Source organism: Salvia hispanica, chromosome 2 (assembly GCF_029641045.1).
Source record: "Salvia hispanica isolate PSC_SH4W2 chromosome 2, Shi_PSC_v1, whole genome shotgun sequence".
In the NCBI taxonomy this organism is placed as follows: domain Eukaryota; kingdom Viridiplantae; phylum Streptophyta; class Magnoliopsida; order Lamiales; family Lamiaceae; genus Salvia; species Salvia hispanica.
In genome coordinates, this window is record NC_142693.1 from 23,754,318 (window position 1) to 23,768,618 (window position 14,301).

At 36.0% G+C, this 14,301-nt stretch overlaps 3 protein-coding genes and 1 non-coding gene across 5 annotated transcripts; 3 read left to right on the forward strand and 1 right to left on the reverse strand.

Moving 5' to 3' along the window:
- Positions 1–3,526: 3,526 nt before the first annotated feature.
- LOC125201206 (uncharacterized) lies at positions 3,527–5,759 on the reverse strand. The gene is made up of 2 exons (XM_048099224.2): positions 5,588–5,759; positions 3,527–4,440 (listed from the first exon to the last, which is right to left on the reverse strand). The coding sequence occupies exons 1-2, from the start codon at positions 5,757–5,759 to the stop codon at positions 3,788–3,790; spliced, it is 825 nt and encodes a 274-aa protein (XP_047955181.2). The 3' UTR covers positions 3,527–3,787.
- A 4-nt stretch (positions 5,760–5,763) lies between these two features.
- TRNAP-AGG (transfer RNA proline (anticodon AGG)) lies at positions 5,764–5,835 on the forward strand. Its single transcript has one exon. It is a non-coding gene; the product is annotated as a tRNA-Pro (tRNA).
- Positions 5,836–5,981: 146 nt separating this feature from the next.
- On the forward strand, positions 5,982–8,639 carry LOC125201207 (FAD-binding protein). 2 transcript variants are annotated; one of them, XM_048099225.2, is made up of 7 exons: positions 5,982–6,121; positions 6,684–6,758; positions 6,859–6,926; positions 7,037–7,177; positions 7,660–7,701; positions 7,885–8,165; positions 8,235–8,639. In XM_048099225.2, the coding sequence occupies exons 2-7, from the start codon at positions 6,685–6,687 to the stop codon at positions 8,367–8,369; spliced, it is 741 nt and encodes a 246-aa protein (XP_047955182.1). In that variant the 5' UTR covers positions 5,982–6,121; position 6,684; the 3' UTR covers positions 8,370–8,639. The 2 variants fall into 2 exon arrangements, with proteins under 2 accessions (XP_047955182.1, XP_047955183.1); XM_048099226.2 differs by having other exon boundaries at positions 5,994–6,121; positions 6,679–6,758.
- A 976-nt stretch (positions 8,640–9,615) lies between these two features.
- On the forward strand, positions 9,616–14,067 carry LOC125200739 (transcription factor GTE6-like). Its single transcript, XM_048098520.2, has 9 exons — positions 9,616–9,805; positions 10,355–10,441; positions 10,764–10,985; positions 11,210–11,290; positions 11,940–12,164; positions 12,289–12,387; positions 12,499–12,557; positions 13,092–13,242; positions 13,324–14,067. Exons 2-9 carry the CDS (start codon positions 10,355–10,357, stop codon positions 13,708–13,710), a joined length of 1,311 nt encoding a protein of 436 aa, XP_047954477.1. The 5' UTR covers positions 9,616–9,805; the 3' UTR covers positions 13,711–14,067.
- The last annotated feature ends 234 nt before the right edge of the window (positions 14,068–14,301 follow it).

The following is a 14,301-nucleotide window of genomic DNA, read 5'->3' on the forward strand; positions in this document are numbered from 1 at the left end:
GATTATATTTTAGACACCTAGACTCTATATGGAATATGTGTCAAAATATGTCTTGTGATATTCTAGAAGGGGGGTGGAATGCACAAGAAAATTGACGATAATTGTACCATGTTTTGGGGCATATTTTCTGGCAAAATATAATAGAACTACTACTAGTAGTTAAACTAAATTTTATATTTATTCTAAGTTCTCAACTTAGACATGTCTTATTAGTCTAAATGTAAAATGGTATATGATTGTGGATTATTTTATAGCATTCGATTATTTTATGAAACTAGAATAATTAAATAGTATGTATTTTCAAAATCTATATTCAGTATAATATTTATGGTATATTTTATAAATATTATACTGGAAATAGGATGCTATAAATATTATACTGAAAATAGGGCTATTTGTTTTGCATTTTTAGTATAATATTTATAATAGTATTATTTAGCCAAATTTTGAGCCGTCCACTAATAATGAAATTAGGTTTATGGCCCAACCATTCTCGTCCTTTTCTAAGAAAACAATGAATTCAAACTATTTCTGACTTTTCCTTTTATTAATTTTTAATAAAATTGTAATTTAGTTCTAGACGAAAAGATATGGACCAAGGACAATAAGAAAAAGGGTTATACTGAATATTAAATAGCTAGAGCAATAGCACTAAGGGTACGTATATTTAACAATTTAAATATAAATGTGTATTTTATTTAAGAAAATACTTGTATAAAGTAGTTGGAGGTTAGGGCAGCCTCAAAACACATTATTTTTCTCTAGCAACGCCAAAATATATGACAAATGGAAAGACAATTATATATTCTTGGATCATACGTAATGTACAAAATTAATAAATTATGTTTAAAATGGAGGAAAATTATTGCTCCTTTCATCCCATAGAATGAGGCAGATCTAAAAGAAATACTGTGTTATAAGCAATAAATGAGAAGTAGATAATTTTTTAATTTTAATAGTATATTTTCAATTAAAAATAATGGTCTCTAGTAATTCCCCAAATAAAATCGAGTGTGATTATTTATTACTATTAAATAGTACTAGGAATTAATTATATTTTCAGAGTGGTGTCCACGTCTTCAAGACTACTACGTAGGCAGGTTGCTGCCAACAAACAATGTATGCAATTAATTAGTAGTATTAATTTCCCCAAAAAAAGTACTCCTAAATCCTGATTAGTAATGTGTTAATTACGTGACATGTGGGGCAAATCAGTGTAGTTCTAGAAATGGGCCCCAACACGTGCCGCCTTTGAACGGTCGCCCCTTTTTCTCTTGACATACAAAAAAAATTATGACACATCATTAATGTAATTTGTAGTATGTGTTATATTTTGTTTAGGGTTGATAAAAATCAATTTTAGTTAAGGTCGTAATAACTATATTTGAGCTTAAGCACTAGAAGCACACACAAATATGTTTGAATCTTGGAATGCATTTGGCAGATTATTATCAATATCATAAATTTTTCAAGCTAGATTCTATTTCGTACTCCCTCCGTCCCAAGGAAGATGACCCCTTCTTGGGACGATAAGAGATTTTATGCATGTTAATTTAAAAGTGTTTAAAAAGGGAGAGAGAAAGTTGTTGGGTGTTTAAAAGTAGAAGAAATGAATAAAGTAAGAGAGATAAAAGGTTGTTGATGTTTAAAAGTAGGAGAGATGCAAAAAAGTAAGTGAGAGAAAAAGTTGTTGGGTGTTTAAAAGTAGGAGAGATGAATAAAGTAAGAGAGTAAAATGATTATTGAGTATTTTAAATATTTCCTAAATAAGAAAGGGATCATCTTGGTTGGGACGGACGAAAAAAGAAAGTGAGTCATCTTCGGTGGGACGGAGGGAGTACTAATTAACTACTCCATATAATAAAAGTTCTAGATGAATAAAGCCGCTCACAAGCTATTCGAAGCTCGTATTTGAAAAAACTCGTTTGAGGCTCCTTTAGTAATGCTCGTTAGCTATACGAATCCAACTTAGCATGCTAGATTGGGTTAATAATTTTTTTTTGAATTGTATAAATATAGTCTCCATGTTTAATTTTGAATTGTATCAATATAGACAGCTAGTAAATAGTAGTAATATTTATTGATATAAGTATGTAATTGGGCTTCTAATAAATGGTGATTGTAATTGTGGTGGTCCATTATTCTAGAAATGGGGCCAAAAATATTCCAACCCTTTGACTGCTTTAGGGCGTCAGTCTTCAACCATTTTGTTTGCGTGCGGAATGGATTTATTTGCTGCAAAGTTCTAGACTCTAATATTGTTTTGAATAATACTTCATCCGTTCTAATTTACTCCCTCCGTCCCGAGGAAGATGACTCTTTCCTTGAGCGACACGAGATTTTATGCAGTTATATTTTGTGTGTTAAAAGGAGAGAGTAAAGTAAAAAAGAGTGAATAAAATAGAGATAAAGGTGTTTCCATTTTAAGTAATGAGTCATCTTGGTTGGGACAAACAAAAAAGGAAAGTGAGTCAATCTTTAATGAGACGGAGGGAGCAGTTGGCTCCTTTTTTTCAGACAAATTATTTAGGAGAATGGGACTATTTACATCCCACATATATGTCGAATGATATGAACCAAAAGGAAGTAATAAATAGATAGAAAATTCCCCTGTAAAAAAGGAATAAGTTTTTCTTTTATTTGATGCCATCTACATATTTACCTTATTATTTTCATTAATCTTTTATCATTAAACTCTTCTTGAATACGTATTACACTTTCTCCAAGTAATGTCTTGAATTCTTGGACTTGCAGTGACTTGGAACATAAACTTTACCAAGATCAAGCATTTAGTGGAATTTAAGGAAAATAAAACAGATTAGTCAAATTGATTTGATGTAATGCTACACAACGAATTCTCTCTATCAAACAAACGACTAGAAAATATTTTTCAAACTATACAATTTCTTCTGGAAAAAAAGAGAAGAAAAAGAGAAAAAAAAGAACTCACTGCTCCGATATCAACATCTCTCAAGACAATTCAACCTTATAATCAAATAAGATGATAATATACACACGGCGAGCAAAGAACAAGGGGTCGAGTTAGATACACACACAACGTGCAAAGAACATGGTTTAGAGACACAAAACCGAGCTTCGTTCACATTTCTATAGCTATTACTTTTGCCATAGAAGAAAACATAAGTTCCAATCCTAGGAAATAATAGGCAACCTAACTCATCATTTAGAACTGGGTTGCGTTAGATGGACACATGGCGGGCAAAGAATGAGGGTTTAGAGACACAAAACCGAGCTTCGTTCACATTTCTATAGCTATAACTTTTGTCATAGAAGAAAACCTAAGGTTCAATCCTTCCACATTCTAGGAAAAATAGGCAACCTAACTCATCATTTAGTGTCTGAATTTTATGATATGTATGTCATCTCATTTGAAACTCAACTTCAAAGGCAAACACTTTAAATAGAAAAGCATTACATCAATCATCTATATAGGGGTCAAATCAAGAACTAGTTTATAACTGAGGATGTTAACGAGAGAGAAGCTAGGCCGACTGCATAAAAACCATACCGATAAAAGCAGTTTCATGTAAACGCAAAAAAGAATTCACACAGAGGAACATCTTCATGTAAAATTAGAGGAGATCCGGTCAAAATTGCAGAAACATATGTTTTTTGCCATGGATATATGTCTGCTTGAAAAGAGGGGTAATCCTTGTGACATACCGGGATAACCTTATTTCACACCTGAAGGCTGAAACTTCACGGGAGAGTTTTGCATGAGTTCATGCGGAGAAAGGAGGAGAGCTACAGCTGTAAATATGGAACCTCACAAGTTCTTGAAAGCAGTATCACGAGACCGGTCATGAGGGTTCAACCTTGCTAGCAATGCCTTGTTATCACAATGCTCTTCATCGATGTAGTAGAAATTGCCATTAGCCTTGAATGATACATATGGCCTCTGGGTCTCTGCAGGTCGGATATCTGCAAACATGATGGTCCTTGTTAAATATGTGCCCAGCCACGACATCATGTCGACCTCGAAGCTGTCAGAGCCAGGCTGCCATCTGAGTCTGTGGACATAAGGGCTCACAAACCAGTGAAGGGCACCAGTGGTTGAAGCACTTAAGAATATGACCGAAGATGCAACTGCGCCCTTTAGAATCACATTCGAGGCTTCAGATGTCATTAATGTGACGATGGGGCCTAGTGACACTGAGAGGCAGCAGGTTGAGAGTGAGAGGAGCTTCACTTTCTTGATTGTATTTGATATAGGACCGTTGTAAACAACCTCATAGTTCTTGATATTACTTCCCTCTTCTCCCCTGTTTTCATGCCCAATACTAATCTTGTTCCTGTCTGCTACTGCAGCTGATCGAGATATAAATCGTCTCTGTACGGAAGAAAACAGCACTGCAGAGTTGGCATTGGTTTTGGAGCATAGTGTATTGGCCCACGGACCAACCCTAGGGAGGTGGTTGCCTGATGCAAAGAACAACAGTATAAATTACAACGATAAAGAAACCTAGTTTTGCAATGTCGAATTACCAAGTTTAGCCAGATAGCAACGACCAAGCAGTATCAGCTTGGATTAAATTGTAAGATTATATGAATATAAGGAGCTAGTCCTAAAACGCATGCTCGCTTCCAACTACTATTTTCATTTAGTCTGAATATGACTCCCCATTTTCAGCTGCAAGTTTTTGCTACCTATACATCTTAAGACAAAGTAAGGTCCCATAAGGAAGCAGCAATAGAGACGTTGACATAAATACGCGTATAATGAGCAGGCGAGACACATCGCAGAGTTGGGGAGAGACTATTAGAAAAACACTACCTCACAGGAGAAGCAAATTTCAGCTAATCTATATACAATCATCCTCGAGCACAACGGAAATGGGTTCAACACATGAATACGCATAAAATGACCATGACAGACACACACAGCAGAGAGTTGGAGAGAAACGATGGAAAAACTCTAAGATCACAGCATAAGTAATAATTCAGTTAACATATATACATATCTAGTACAACTGAATCAGGCTCTACGTGATACAGAAACGCGTTGTTAGGTTACGTTTAATGCACATTCAAACAATTCGATGCTTGATCTCATGAAAACATAAAAATGGGAACTAACTCGATGCAAACTGTCAATATCTCTCCAACTATTATGGTGACAACTAACTTGATCACTACTTGACTGGGGAAAAACTAGTCTTTAACACCAACTCACTGCCAAAAATACTATGAATTCCTCCTAAAGTTCTATTTGGGGGAAACAAGTGATTAAATATGGATTCTTAACTGGCCAAACCCACTCAGATTTTGAAAATTGTGTATCTGATTCAAAGAAAAGGCGAGCCCCAATATCCCTATTTTTGTTCCTTACTGCAACGACCCCAATTTCTGCCCAATTTTACATTTCTAATTTCCAGATATAAAAGAGCTAGAATCATTCTCCTATTCTCTTCGACATAAATTATCGAAAGAACGACACACAATTAGCCGGAGAAAATAAAATTCAGCTGAAAAATTATATACTACGAACAGTAGAGAATCAGAGATGAAATCAAGTAAGCTACAATATGGAGAGTTTGAAAAATCATGAATGACTGAGATAGAGAACCTGAATAGAAGGTTTTAGACTGAGATCTAAGCAAACGGAACATTGCAGCTCTCGCCATTTTCCTCCTCGAGCTAGAAATTATGCTTCCGATTTCAGTAGTATAAAACCCTTTGATAGAATGCGAGGGTTTTATTTTTATATATATAGTGTATGTTAGCGAGGATTCTACCATCAATGGGCATTTGGTCTAGTGGTATGATTCTCGCTTAGGGTGCGAGAGGTCCCGAGTTCAATTCTCGGAATGCCCCTTTTTTTTGTTTCTCTCTCTTGGGCTTTACTCTCCTCTCTCTCGTTTTACACCTTTGTCTCTAGGGTTTATATTGGGCTTTACTCTCCTCTCTCTCTAGAATTGACATTGCCATATTGGGATTTCCTAAAATTGTGAGGTTTTATTTTACAATCAGCGGCAGCTATATCGCAGCGGAGAATTTACAAAGAAATTAAAATATTTAATTTGCAAAAACCTTCACTTTTGGGTATCATCTGAATTGGGGGATATCATCGTCTTGATTTCGAGTACTTGTATTGGTGGAGGTGATTTTTTTATTCCAATTTATGTTGTTCAATTTGAATGATTGTTGCTTAGCGGTTATGGTGTTGCGGTTGAGTGTATGTAGTCTTGTTTTTTTATTGGTTAAATTAGGGGTCTTGGATGTGAAAGGAATTCAATGAGGATTACATCTGATGGAGCTAGCTAGTGTGTAAATCAACATAGAATTTTGCCTTTTATGATTACTAGTGTATAGAAATTGATGGTTAAACTCAAGAGCACACATTTTGAGCTTTTTGTGTGATAACGTTTGTAAATGTTGAATTTAGGGCTCCTTATCTTCAACTGCGTTCATGGAAGTGAATTGCTAATGTAGTATATTTGCTCGGTGATGTTTCTCCGTCAAGGGGAGCCCTTTAGCTTTTATTTATCTTTATTTTTATTTTTTGAGCTGGGGAGTGTGGATGGGCATTGAATCCCGGCCTTACCTATACGAGACTGGGTTTCACCGTTTAGCATTGTAACATGAAAGATGGGTTATTGAATAACTTTGTGATTCTGTGTTGTGGTTGAGTCCATCTGTATTGATAAACATTTTCAGTGCAGAATGGAAAATGGAGAGCATTTGCAGAGAGAATCGATGGAGGAAATCGTTGCTATATATTCAGATTTCATGATGAGGTTTGATTCAACTCTTTTGCACTTGAGATTTCAGTTGCTAATTGTATTTATGGTCATCTTTTGGGTGTGAGCCTCACCCATTGCCTTTCTTCGATGCTAGGATCGCACAATTTGATGAACTAGTGCCCGTGGGTAGCCGGTTTCTTGTCAGCTTTCAGCAAGCTCTTGGTGAGTGAATCTTCCTGAGTAGCAATTGGAGAGTCGGACAGATTGATTCCGATCATGTAATAATTAATTGATGAATGATCTTAGATGATAAGCAAAAATTATCTGGGCAGGGTTCTTAAGACGGCCTCCAATTGATACGACTTCTGCATTGGTGGAGCGCATTCTCAATGCTCACAGAACGAGAAGGGTTCAGTCTTATTTTCAAGCTGGATGTGCCAACAATCATGACCGGGTACAAAATGTGAGGAAGTGTAAGTCTGTTACAGCATTCATCTGGTATATAGAACTAAATATGGTCCATCGTAATTCATGAGTGAAGATGAACGCTACTGGAAATCTGGCATTTTTTATATGTATGTGCCAACAATCTACATATAAAATTACCTTCTCATCCCTCTCTCTTTCCGAAGGTCCTTTTTTGTTCTGTGCTAGGACTAAACATCGATATTCTTATGTGGTTACAATCATGATAGACTTGTTGGTGTTATGGAGTGAAGAGAGCAACAACGAGATGTGTGTTCATTGCTATTTCGTGCTGTTTCTGTTAGTGTCAATTGAGTGGTCGGGATACACATAACAGCATGCATGTTCACGATTCAATCTTAAAAACTGCTCTCTCTATAGATTCTTGTTGTTTTGTAGTAATTGCCAGTGTTGCGATTGCTTTGTTTTTGCGACTCAATCTTGTTGGTTCTACTGTTTTCCTCGATAATTTGTGAATATCTTGCAGAAGTGCATACAAGCCATCTTGGACTTCAAGACTACATAAGTAAAGGTAGCTCTTTCTCATATTTTCTTTATTCCCCGGAATCTCTTTTGATATAGAACTGTTATAAAATCTCAAATCTGCACGATTACTTTTCTTTGCGACTTTCGTGTATCTGCAAGGTCGTCTATACTTATTTTTTTATGGTTTTCTGAGTTTAGCTAATTGTTGAAACTGAATATGATGCTGCAGCTAAAGTTGTTGTCGATGAACTCAAATCCTTTCTGGGAAATGCAGCAACCGTCGTGCAAACTTCAAACGATAACAATAGAAAAGATAGTAGTTTCAACTCAGATTTATGTATTGCTGCATCTGAGCAAACTGCAACCGAGAAAGATGAAGAAGATATTAGTTTCTACTTGAATTCATTTATTACTTCGACTGAGCAAGATCAGGGAAGACCTGATCTTGAAGACTATGGTAGCATGATGGCTATCATATACAGTATGGTGAAACAAGACTACACAATGCAGGTAGACGTCCTTCGCCTTTTGCTGGCCACAAAAATCACTAGGCGTTTGTTGACCTATCGTGCTTTGCAGGACCAAATAGTCTCCTCCCTCAACCTCAAGTCTCCACAAGAAGAACTGGAGACCTATTGCCAGATGTGGTCTCTGCGGCCGTTTGTAGATGATGACATGGTGCGTAGAGCTTGGAATCTCGTCCCCGGGCGCTGATGATTTCCTGCTCATTAGTGTGGAGACTCTTCTTTTTGTGGAGAAAGTGAAGATCTTCATTTTCTTCCCTTGCTCCTCACTTTTAGTTTGGACTTGTATGACTATTTAGTAGATTTAAAAGTATTGTTTTGAATGAATTTATGACATACTCCAATTTGAAACATCAATAGAATTAGAAACTATGAAAGAGACCTAAATATTTGGTTAATAACGTGGATTGTGTATCCTATTACTATGAATGGAAATTGCCAATGTTTTTGTAGTGTATTATCGACGACGTACATTTCTGCAACGGAAAAAGCTCTTGTCGTTTGGTCTCATTTAGGGTTTAGAAAAAAAAAAATAGTTGGAACGACTATTGTACAAAATTAATTCTGTAGTATTCAAAACGGTTGAAAAATGGCCAAAATTAGAATTTTTTTTTGAATATTTGAATTTTAAAATTAATTAAGTCAAACACACATCACGGTATTGGCCAGACTCGCTGCATGTAGCAAGATACACTGCCCATCACACACATTCATATGCCACCACATCGAGTTGGTCCGTCTGTGCACGCGTGTTGATGTAGGGGTGTGCGTGGACTCGTCATTGGCGATGCTTTTAATTTATCATAATATGAGGAGAGTCGTTGGAACGACTATTTTTTTCAAAAAAAATATTCGAAATACTCAAAAAACGAATAAAATTAGAAAAAAATAATAACAACAAATCGAGTTTTTTCTTTTAAAATTATTAAGCCAAACGCGTGATGCACGAACTGCCACACACATCATATGCCACGCACGCCAAGCCGACAACTTCTACGCGGTTCGCCCTCCATGCACGAAGGTTAGGGCATTGCGTTGAGTCAGTGCATAATTAATGCCCTTAGTTAATCGTAAGTTTAATTTTATCAAGTACTATAGTACTTATTAAGTTGATTTTTTTACAATATTTGTAAGATAAAATTCATTATTTATTTATGAAAAAATCAAATTTTATTTGCACAATTGAAAAGTGTTATTATAAAAGTAATTGTATTTATGAAAATCATTAAGTACTACTATGATTCATGCATATAATAATACATCTCTTTGGGCAAAAGTAAATTAAGTTTGCTATAATACAATAGATGGATTATCAATTGAATACAATTTGACATTTCAATAAAACAGTCAATTATTAATCTATAGTTATATAAATATTGAAAAAGTATTGATAAAATCTTAAAGTTTGATAAATATGTTTACTAATTGACAGTACCAAGATTTATACACAGTGTATAATAATATTGCTATCCAAACTATAATTCCCCAAAAACAGCCGCCATCGCCGCCGCCGGCGATGAAACGTTGAATAAGTGGAAGAAGGCAAGGCGGATCTCGTCGAAGAGGCCGGCGCAATAGCAGATTCATCTTTCTACACACACAACCACTCCAAATATCTAAGCCACGGTAGCTCCAATTTGTTCACTTATTTCGAATTTAAATTTCTCGAATTGTGATCAGCAATCGAATGGTAAACTGTATAACTGGAAATTCGGCATCGTACATGTGCTTGTTCATTTGTTTTTAATGAATGAAATCCAGCTCGGTTCGTTTATCTTAGTAAAATCAACTTTTTTCGAATCTGTGTAGGCTAATTCAAGCTTTGTGTGATGTATTTTGCAATCATGTGGTAAATTATTATGCATTACTCGTTGTATAGGAAATCAGCATTGTCTTATCGTGCTTACCTATGATTGAGCTAATGATCTTCGTAAATTTAATAAATTTTATTCGGTTCTGAGCTGAATTTAGCTTGGTTTGTTGCAATTGGAGTACTTCTGATGTTTGAGCGTTGATTCGGGAGTAAAACTGAAGGGGCTTATGAGTGTCTTTAATGGATTTCTGTAGCAAATTTTGAAGAACCATTTTTTGTAACTTAAAATTAGGATGGGATTAAAGTATCTTGTTTGCAGTGTTAAATTGGTAATCGGAACTAAACTTAGTTCATTTGCTTAGATGGATCTGGTGAATGCATCAATGAATGGCGCAACCAACGTAGAAGATATGGCTACGGTTGATGAGCTGTTCGCGAAGGTTGAGCAAGTAAGCATTCTCGTTCAGTTTATGATGAACTGAGTACTCAGCCTACATGATGCAATGATGTCGTTTTATTGTATATTCATACTATGAAATTTTAGATGTTTTTAGTAAAAGTAGATTAAAATGGCACTCATATATGTTTTTAAGATCTTAGCTAGAGCCAACTCGTTTATTACCTTTATTACCTGCTGGCCTATATTCTTTTCCGCAGAATGCAGAATTCAATTGCTTCACTTGCTCAGTCTAATGCCACAACCGTTATATGTGTTGCATGCGTATTCTCAAGCCATAGTTTGCTTGTCTTAAGCTATTCTCCATCTTGCAGCTTGAGCAAAGAGTAAATGAAGTTGAACAGTTTTACTCAAGTGCAACTACAAAGCAACCAAGCACTTCCAGAAACACTTCGAAAGTAAAGGAGAAGGAAAAGGAAAAGGAGAAGCATGTTTATAGCATGAAAAGACTACAACAGGATGCTTCACGTAGAGAAGCTGCTGCTGCTAAGAGAATGCAAGACCTTATGCGCCAGTTTGGAAGTGTATTTCGTCAGGCAAGTCGCTTGAGTTAAGTTACTGAACAGTGTCATGATATGACATGCAATGGGATTTTCACTACAGCTTCCAGCTTCTGCTAGAATATACTCCTGGTTTATGTGCCTAGTAAATTTAAAGAACCTTTTTTGTGCTGCTATTTATTTTTCCAAACTCATTTCCATATAAACAATATGATTTATGGGATAGAAAAGATTTATCATGTGCCTTTTCTAGTGTTTAGATCACGGGGCTGCAGAAGTTGGCTTGGCCCTTTATGCACCCAGTAGATGTTGCAGGACTTGCGTTGAATGATTACTATAAGGTAAAGCCTCCTAGATTCTTTACTCAAAAAAAAAAAATGCAAGTGAAAGATATACATTGATGCTAGTTTACAAGGTTTGTAGCTATTGATCTTGCCTTCTCAACTCAGTTAGAAACTTCAAACTTGTATATTGTGTATATTTTTATTTCCTAAATCGCAGATATGAACACAATCACTCAGAAAGTAAAACAAGGACTTACATACTTCAAAGATCATGTACAATGGTCCATGGGTCAAGGATTTGCTTACTGCGTTAGTACATTACAAGTCTGGAAAGCTTGAGAATTTCTTTAGAATGGATTCTAGAAGCATCTGATTAAGCACATATTGATTATATTAAACCAGCATCTATGGTGATTTTATGACAGTACTAGAATGACTTCACAGTTGATAATTGTGCAAAGTAGTTCTTCCGTGCAAGTTAACCATTGAGACGTAATTTAGCTTTCTCAGAATTGAATTTCTACCATAGGTTTTGTGCCAGTATGGGAAGCAGCTCTGCATATTATTATTGAATGTTCAAATTATGATACACCTACGTCCACTCTTCACCCATTTGGAAATTTTGTAAATATTTTATAGGAGTTAACATTTACAATCAGTGCCTTATATGTCTCATTTTATACCTGGAGTGATCTTCATGTTTCAGATCATTGACAGACCAATGGATTTCAGTACTATAAAAAACCAAATGGAAACCAATGATGGTACTGGATACAAGCATGTTCGCGAGATATGTGCTGATGTGCGATTGGTTTTTAAAAATGCAATGAAGTACAATGATGAAAAGAGTGAAGTTCATAAAAAGGCAGTGCGATTACTAGAAATTTTTGAGGAGAAGTGGCTAAAGTTTTTGCCAAAAGTTACAGAAGAGGTAATTCTGGGGTACTTTCAGGCCCCAACATAGACCTTCACATTAGCTGGTCATCCTAATATTCCAAAAGCAACTTATACTTGTAATGTATTTGAGATCTATTGATCGTACATCTGTATTTTAGGAAGAAAGACGAGAACAGGAGGAAGCTGAAGCAAAAGCAAACATGCAGCTTGCTCTGGAGGCTTTTCATGCGAAGCTGGCCAGGGAAATAAGTACTGAGGTAAGATAAATTTTTAATTTTTTAGCACATGAATAAAAGAGATTTTGTGGAATCATGTAGATGTTAGATGTTCGTGATCATTAATGTGCAATTTTCCTAAATGTGTTTCAGCTTTATGACATTGATATGCATATAGACGAGCTCCGAGAAATGGTTGTTAAACAGTGCAGGTTAGTAAATGTGGATGCTTGTTGAGTATATTTTTGGACTGCTTTCTAACTCGTCCATTGAGACTAAGCAACACACTCATCTACAAGGATCTATACTAAAGTTGCTTTATACTTGTAAACCCCCCCCCCCCCCCCCCCCAAACACCCCCCTACCAATTCAACCTTTTTCGAGTTCATCCTGGCATAGACATTGAAGGAGAACAATAATAGGTGTAACTACTAACTATAAAATTTTCCTGTCAGAGATAGTTGGTTCTTCGTCCCTTCTTTATTCCATCCTCGCTTAATATCACAAATAAATCGTCTATAAGAATGTGTCTTGACATGATTTAACTTTTTTTTGTCTCTCAAGCTTTCTGTTCTAATCTTAGCAAAAGGGTTTAAATCGGACTTGTTTTATTTTGTTGATAGTGTTTATGCATCTGTGCTGCAATTTACAGTTGTCACTCTTCAATCCACTTTCTTGTTTAAAATCGCCTTGCAAAAATGCCATGTAATTTTATCTAACACGTTTCAATGAGCTAATTCCTCCAGGAACATAACCATAATGGAAAAAAGAAAGCTAGGAATTGCTCTCGCCAACTTATCTCCCGAAGATCTCAATAAGGCACTGGAGATCGTAGCTCAAGGTAACCTCGACTTCCAAGCAAATGATGAAGAGGTGGAGCTTGATATCAATGCTCAGGTCTCTCTCTCTCTCTCTCTGATCAACACTCTACTTTGTTTTTTGGCACATATAATAACACATCTCTCTCTTCGAGCACAGAGTGAATCAACGCTGTGGAGGTTGAAGTTTTTCGTGAAAGACATACTAAAAGAACAGCCTGGAGGTTCGAGCAAGGATGCCAACAACAATATCTCCTCTCCAAATGCTGCTGACAACTATCATAATATCAGCTCCAAGCATAAGCGCGAGACTTGTGATGCCCTTGCCAAGACTGCCAAGAATAATATCACCTCTCCGACTGGAGGTTCAAGCAAGGATGCCAACAAGAATACCACCTCACCAAAAGCTGCTGACAAGGATCATAACATCATCTCCAAGCGTAAGCGCGGGAGTTGTGATGCTCCGGCCAAGACTGCCAAGAATAATATCACCTCGCCAAATTCTTCTGACAGCGATCAAAACATCATCTACAAGCGTAAGCGCTAAAACTGTGATGCCCTTGCCAAGACTACCAAAAAGGAAGACAGAGCCCTCGTTATAGTGCACATAAACAGAGTAAGTAGAATACAGGCTTTAACTTGAGGATAGATGGACAACCATACATGTAGCAGGTAGCAGAGGGCTAGTTTGGAATTTGAGAGCAGCTGCAGTATCCGACCTATGAAACCTCGCGGTATGGTGAATTCCCATTTCTGCCCTTGTGATGATTCCTTGAAATTTTTTTTCATTGATTCTTAGGATATTGCAATGACTACAATAAATGACGAGATTTGACTATTTGGATTTGTATCTGTTCTTGATTTGCCCATGATAGATAAATTATAAAATTACAATTCGCACTTAGGTTGAAGTTTGCATTAGGATTTTCTGAGGAAATTTTCAATTATTGTTATTTCAAAAAAAATTACGTAGCTATCTTCAACATCTACTGACAAATTTCCACAACTCAGGCAATTAACTTATCCTAGATTACGTTCAAATTCATTAAAAATAAACGTTGTACATCATTTAGAATTTGACATCAATTAAAACTGAATCTAATTTGAATTTTTGAATAAAATTTTAATTCAACATCAT